This window comes from Salvelinus alpinus, chromosome 26 (genome assembly GCF_045679555.1).
Source record: "Salvelinus alpinus chromosome 26, SLU_Salpinus.1, whole genome shotgun sequence".
Taxonomy (NCBI): Eukaryota; Metazoa; Chordata; class Actinopteri; order Salmoniformes; family Salmonidae; genus Salvelinus; species Salvelinus alpinus.
The window spans coordinates 14,410,375-14,416,702 of NC_092111.1; the positions used below are offsets into that span (position 1 = coordinate 14,410,375).

Consider the following 6,328-nt stretch of genomic DNA (forward strand, 5'->3'; position numbering starts at 1 on the left):
TCAGCTTTTATTTCTTTCATCACATTCACAGTGGGTCAGAAGTTTACATACACTCAATCAATATTTGGTAGCATTGCCTTTAAAATTGTTTAACTTGGGTCAAATGTTTCGGGTAGCCTTCCACAAGCTTCCAACAATAAATTGGGTGAATTTTGGCCCATTCCTCCTGACAGAGCTGGTGTAACTGTGTCAGGTTTGTAGGCCTCCTTGCTCGCACACGCTTTTTCAGTTCTGCCCACAAATGTTCTATGGGAATGAGGCCAGGGCTTTGTGATGGCCACTCCAATACCTTGACTTTGTTGTCCTTAAGCCATTTTGCCACATCTTTGGAAGTATGCTTGGGGTCATTGTCCATTTGGAAGACCCATTTGCGACCAAGCTTTAACTTCCTGACTGATATCTTGAGATGTTGCTTCAATATATCCAGATAATTTTCCATCCTCATGATGCCATCTATTTTGTGAAGTGCACCAGTCCCTCCTGCAGCAAAGCACCCCCACAACATGATGCTGCCTCCCCCGTGCTTCACGGTTGGGATGGTGTTATTCGGCTTGCAAGCCTCCCCCTTTTTCCTCCAAACATAACGATGGTCATTATGGCCAAACAGTTCAACTTTTGTTTCATCAGACCAGAGGACATTTCTCCAAAAAGTTCTTCCTTGCTGAGCGGCCTTTCAGGTTATGTCGTTATAGGACTCGTTTTACTGTGGATATAGATACCTTTTTACCTGTTTCCTCCAGCATCTTCACAAGGTTCTTTGCTGTTGTTCTGGGATTGATTTGCACTTTTCGCACCAAAGTATGTTGATCTCCAGGAGACATGACCAGGTTGAGATCCTCTCTGGGAAGGACAAAGGAAAACAGGGCAAAGTGGCCCAGGTCTTCAGACACAGAAACTGGGTCATCCTGGACGGGCTGACCACGGTAAGAATCCCAGTCATGGTTGTAAGAGAGGGTATTTTTTGTCACTTCCATAAGAGAACACATGCATACACTAAATTCAGTATAAGCACCCAACAATTGTATACTATTCTGTAAACATATATACTGTATAACCCAGTTGATACACTGATACAGGGTACAGATAGTGCCAGCTGATACAGGGTACAGATAGTGCCAGCTGATACAGGGTACAGATAGTGCCAGCTATGGTTGTTGTTGCACAGTCACCTATTTATTTTATCTTTGCATTTTAGAATACTGTCCTGACTACCAAAGAGGAGCTTCATAAATGCCCAGTTCAATTGCTTAATGGGCTTCCTTCTAACATTTTTATCATACTAGTTTCTAGTGCACTGTCTTTGAACCTGTGTAGCCCTCTCAATAGCTTCACAGGCCAAGCTACAGTTGCAAAAGCAAAGACCAGGGCCCGGTTTCTCAAAGGCATCTTATGGCTAAGTTCGTTGTTAGAACCAGGAGTGACTTGGTGAGATTGCCATAAAGCCCCAGTTATAACAAGCCTGGGCCCGGTTTCCCAAAGGTATCTTCAGGCTAAGTTCGTCGTTAGAAGCATAGGATCCTATGGTTCTAACTATGAACTTAGCCTGAAGATACCTTTGGGAAACCGGGCCCAGGCTTGTTATAACTGTGGTTTTGTGGCAAAAGTGACAATCCATTGTCATGTTTTGGCCTATGATGATAAACAAGTATGGCATGTTTCCGTTAACAAACACTGCATTTTTTATGTTGAACCCCACTCTTAATAATATAAAAAAGTGTCAGGCTGTGTTACAGGGACAGCGGACAGTGCCGTTATCTCTGCAATGTTTGAATAGATCAAATGAACCCACTATCTCTCAATCTTGGCATTTCAGGTACATTGGGAAATCTGCAGATTACCCGGGGACCTACATTGCCAGTGAGGCTCCCCTCCTACTCCGAGACATCTCACTCGTCGACCCCACTGACAGGTGAGTCCCAGAGCAGTATGGGGAAGTTCAGATTCTAACATTGTTCTAAGCCCATGGTTACCAACCCTGTTCCTAGATAGTTGCTGGGTGTGCAGGCTTTGGTAACAGCCCAGTATTAAACAAATTATTCAGTTACCAGGGATTAATTTTGAATATTTCATGTTATTCAAACCTTTACCACAGGGTGGTGTAGAAAACACCCATGCAAATTTGAAACGACTGCCCCGCTAAGAGCGGAACAACAGCCTGCTCACCCAGTAGCTATCCAGAACCACTCCATGCTCAGAGTTTCGATTTTCAGTTGATTTTATGTGCAGGGCTTGGATTTAAAGGTGCAATAAGTAGGATTTTTGTCCACAGATGTATCCACATTTCTATTGTATTTAAATAGTTAGTGAATTCTTTGATCCTAACCCTGACTGATCCCGACTACTTTAGTACTGAGTTTGATACCAAGCCTGACTCCTGTCTGTTGCTCCATCAGGAAACCGACCGAGGTGGAGTGGAGGTTCACAGAGGAGGGGGAGAAGGTGCGCGTCTCCCTCAGGACGGGCCGCATTGTCCCCAAACCAGTGTTCCAGCGCAGAGATGGCATCGTACCGCAGCAGTAGAACGGTGAGTGTGCGTATGGGGAGGGAGGAACCAGAGGCTAGAGGAAGCGCAAAGAAATCTAGATGGATTGAGGTTGAGAGTCAAGCTTGTCAAAAATTAGGGTCAGGATGAGTGAGTAGAAAAGCAGAACACAAGCTATATTTTGGGTTCTGATGGGACTGTTGAACTAAGATCATGAGGGATTAATAAATTATATTGTTCAATGGGTAATTTATAAGTAAAACAATTCATGTAGCAACTGCAGATCTCAATATCAAATCATTTCTGGGTAACAATTTAGTACCTTTCTGTAATATTTTTCCATTACAATTGTCAAAAATAAAAAAAAATTGCTTTTTAGCAAAAAAACATTTCTCAAGCTAGAATTTTGCTAGGGCGGTCTGGGAGGAAGTCCTACCTGATCTTTGTGGTTGAATCTGTTTGAAATTCACTGTTTGACTGAGGCATGTTAAACACAGTGAGTCCATAAAACTTATGTGACTTTTAAAGCACATTTCTACTCCTGAATTTATTCAGGTTTGCCATAACAAAGGGGTTGAATACTTATTGACTCACTCATACTTCCACTTTGACATTATGCTATATTGTGTGTAGGCCAATGACAAAAAAAATCTTAATTTGATCAATTTTAAATTCAGTCTGTAAAACAAAAAAAATGTGGATTAAGTCAAGGGGTGTGAATACTTTCTGAAGGCACTGTAGGTGAGTTGGGTCAGCTACATGCTTGTATACTCAGTGTAAGTATACATACACACCCTTCCTTCTGAATTGACACCCCTAATTTTGGAATCCCCTTTTTTGGTTGATGTCTGCCATCCCAGACGGACACTAGTCCGGAGGACACACTGGAAAAGACTTACACGCCCCCCCTCAAGACTCTGGAGGAGGAGGTGATGGAGAAGCTGGGCATCGAAGAGCCCAGGAGGAACCGGAAGACTTACTGGTACTGAGGGGCGAGACCCTCTGGTGTCTGGGCCACACAGCCACGGGTTGGGTTGGGGAATTGCATCCATGGTCTCCCCCCCCCTTCTTATTTCCACATTGGTCACAACGGGAGAAAAAATGACTGACTGCTCTTTATGGACTTACTGTAGGCCTATATCTGTGTGTTAAAGACATGTTACCAGTTCCACATCGCTCAGTCTAGATGGATATCAGTGGAAACAGGTTGAGGGAGTACAGTAACGTGATGGGAACCATCATATGCACACAGATATGAAACTGGATTACTGATCCTGTTTCAGGCAGACATTCAGCAGAATTCAATATTCATGATGCTTTCAGAGTTTGTCTTACATGTTTTGATTCGTATTCATGTCATGAATATGTGTCTAAGCAATACACAATCCTGTTCTTGATTTGACTTGACGTTTTCCTAGATAATGGGAAATCAAAAATGAACAACAGAAATAAGCCTCATGTTTCTGTGCTACAAATTGAGGATGTACAACGCTGTAAATGCTACATCTGCACTTGTTGTAGAATTGTCTACTTTAGTTATCCATTCAGATGTTGAACAAGTGGTCTTGTCAAAGCATCCCTAAGCAAACCTACGGCTGAGACTTAGATGAATATGTGTGAAGCTGTAATGACGTCTCGTTGTTACCAAAACTGCACAATCAGCAACTAACTAAATCTTTTTAAACAGGGGTTTACTTTGCAGGGCAGAACTTGGCATTTGAGGGACAGTTTGACTGATAGAGAGCTCCGAATTTGACAGACGGTCTGAAATCAGAGTTAACAAAGATGTCAAGGCTCTAATGGTCGAGCCAAAGCAAACGCAGCGGCAGGGGAAAAAAATAAGCTGCCAGCCTCTTGTAAAAGGGTCTGGGAGGCTGAAGCAGAAAATACCTTAAGTCATTACTCATCTTGGGAAAGCTCACAGCCATTTTGGCCATTTATTATATGTTAAAAATAGATATATTATACTTCTGGGGCCAGGGTGTAATAATGGCCTTTAGCCATGTTAAACTTTAAGACAAATGTCTGTGTCTCTCTTTCCAATCTGTCTGGAGGAAAGAGGCGAAGGACCAAGTAATGAAGAAACTCCAGAAGTAAATCCCTAGCTAGGGAGTGGCATGGAGCGGGAAGTCTTCTCAATAGGCCCACACTTGCCTCATTTGACTAGCAGGACTCTCCAACCCTGTTCCTGGAGAACTACTGTCCTGTAGGTTCACTCCAACCCTAATCTAGCACACCTGATTCAAATAATTAGCTGGTTGACAAGTTTAATTAGTTTAGTTACAACTGGGGTTGGATTGAAAACCTACAGGAGGGTAGCTCTCCAGGAACAGGGTTGGAGAGCCCTGGACTAGGGTGTGTCGTTTTATATACCACTTATATAACCCACTGGCTCCAGGTCATCTACAAGACCCTGCTAGGTAAAGTCCCCCCTTATCTCAGCTCGCTGGTCACCATAGCAGCACCTACCTGTAGCACGCGCTCCAGCAGGTATATCTCTCTGGTCACCCCCAAAACCAATTCTTCCTTTGGCCGCCTCTCCTTCCAGTTCTCTGCTGCCAATGACTGGAACGAACTACAAAAATCTCTGAAACTGGAAACACTTATCTCCCTCACTAGCTTTAAGCACCAGCTGTCAGAGCAGCTCATAGATTACTGCACCTGTACATAGCCCATCTATAATTTAGCCCAAACAACTACCTCTTTACCTACTGTATTTATTTATTTATTTTGCTCCTTTGCACCCCATTATTTCTATCTCTACTTTACACTTTCTTACACTGCAAACCAACAATTCCAGTGTTTTTTTTTTTTACTTGCTATATTGTATTTATTTCGCCACCATGGCCTTTTTATATTTTTATTTATTTATATATATATTTTGTTTGCCTTCACCTCCCTTATCTCACCTCACTTGCTCACATTGTATATAGACTTATTTTTCACTGTATTATTGACTGTATGTTTGTTTTACTCCATGTGTAACTATGTGTTGTTGTATGTGTCGAACTGCTTTGCTTTATCTTGACCAGGTCGCAATTGTAAATGAGAACGTGTTCTCAATTTGCCTACCTGGTTAAATAAAGGTGAAATAAATAAAAATAAATAAAATACCGTCACCTCTATGGGAAGTTGGATATGTGTGACGTTATTCAAACTTCTTACCACAAGGTGGTGCACAAAACACTCCAAGTTTTAGATGATGGCCAAGAAGGGGAAAGCCCCATAAAAAACAATAGTGATGTACTGAACTGTTGAAAAACCAGGATTTACAATTGATTAATCATATTCTGTCGGTCAATAGAGGAAAACCTACTGTTTTCCTTAGTCAACTGAAAAGCAGTCTTCATAAGTCCATTTCCATCCACAGTTTTTATGTGAATAAAATCATACCATATAAAACAAGTCAGGACAGCTGTGATGGAAACAGGAAGTTTCGGTACAATTTTATAAATGCCAACAGATAATTTGTTCGTATGATATGGTGGGATCTTTTTGTGTTGGTAAAATTAATTATGCAAGAAATGGCTGTGGAAACGCCTTCATGCAGAAATATGGATATATTAACCATCATATCAAAGATCATATGGAAGTATACTTGGGAGTCACGTGATGACATGGTGTGTGGTGCTCCCAATAAGACTCAGAAACCATGTCGTTTATTAGGCTACAGAGAAAATAAGTTATGACGCACTTCACAGGGTTGTGAAAGTGCAAGGGGATCTTGGTGCTGCTTTTCAATACATATCGAGGGTCTTATTCTGGTGACATGATGAATGATGCTTGACTGCCGTTTGACAAATAAAAATATTATTGCTCTTTAATAACCTCATCATGAAGACCAAC

At 41.8% G+C, this 6,328-nt stretch overlaps 1 protein-coding gene across 1 annotated transcript; it reads left to right on the top strand.

Annotated features, from left to right (window-relative positions):
• Positions 1 to 800: 800 nt before the first annotated feature.
• LOC139554315 (large ribosomal subunit protein uL24m-like) lies at positions 801 to 4,339 on the top strand. The gene is made up of 5 exons (XM_071367073.1): positions 801 to 922; positions 1,805 to 1,909; positions 2,394 to 2,516; positions 2,584 to 2,593; positions 3,343 to 4,339. The coding sequence occupies exons 1-5, from the start codon at positions 801 to 803 to the stop codon at positions 3,469 to 3,471; spliced, it is 489 nt and encodes a 162-aa protein (XP_071223174.1). The 3' UTR covers positions 3,472 to 4,339.
• Positions 4,340 to 6,328: the final 1,989 nt, after the last annotated feature.

What these genes read in the sequence shown, in the direction of transcription:
- LOC139554315 (XM_071367073.1), top strand. Translation starts at nt 801, where the DNA reads ATGTTGATCTCCAGGAGACATGACCAGGTTGAGATCCTCTCTGGGAAG. An exon ending in ATCCTGGACGGGCTGACCAC is followed by an intron (nt 923 to 1,804) that starts GGTAAGAATCCC and finishes CTCTCAATCTTG; the next exon opens with GCATTTCAGGTACATTGGGA. An exon ending in CTCGTCGACCCCACTGACAG is followed by an intron (nt 1,910 to 2,393) that starts GTGAGTCCCAGA and finishes TTGCTCCATCAG; the next exon opens with GAAACCGACCGAGGTGGAGT.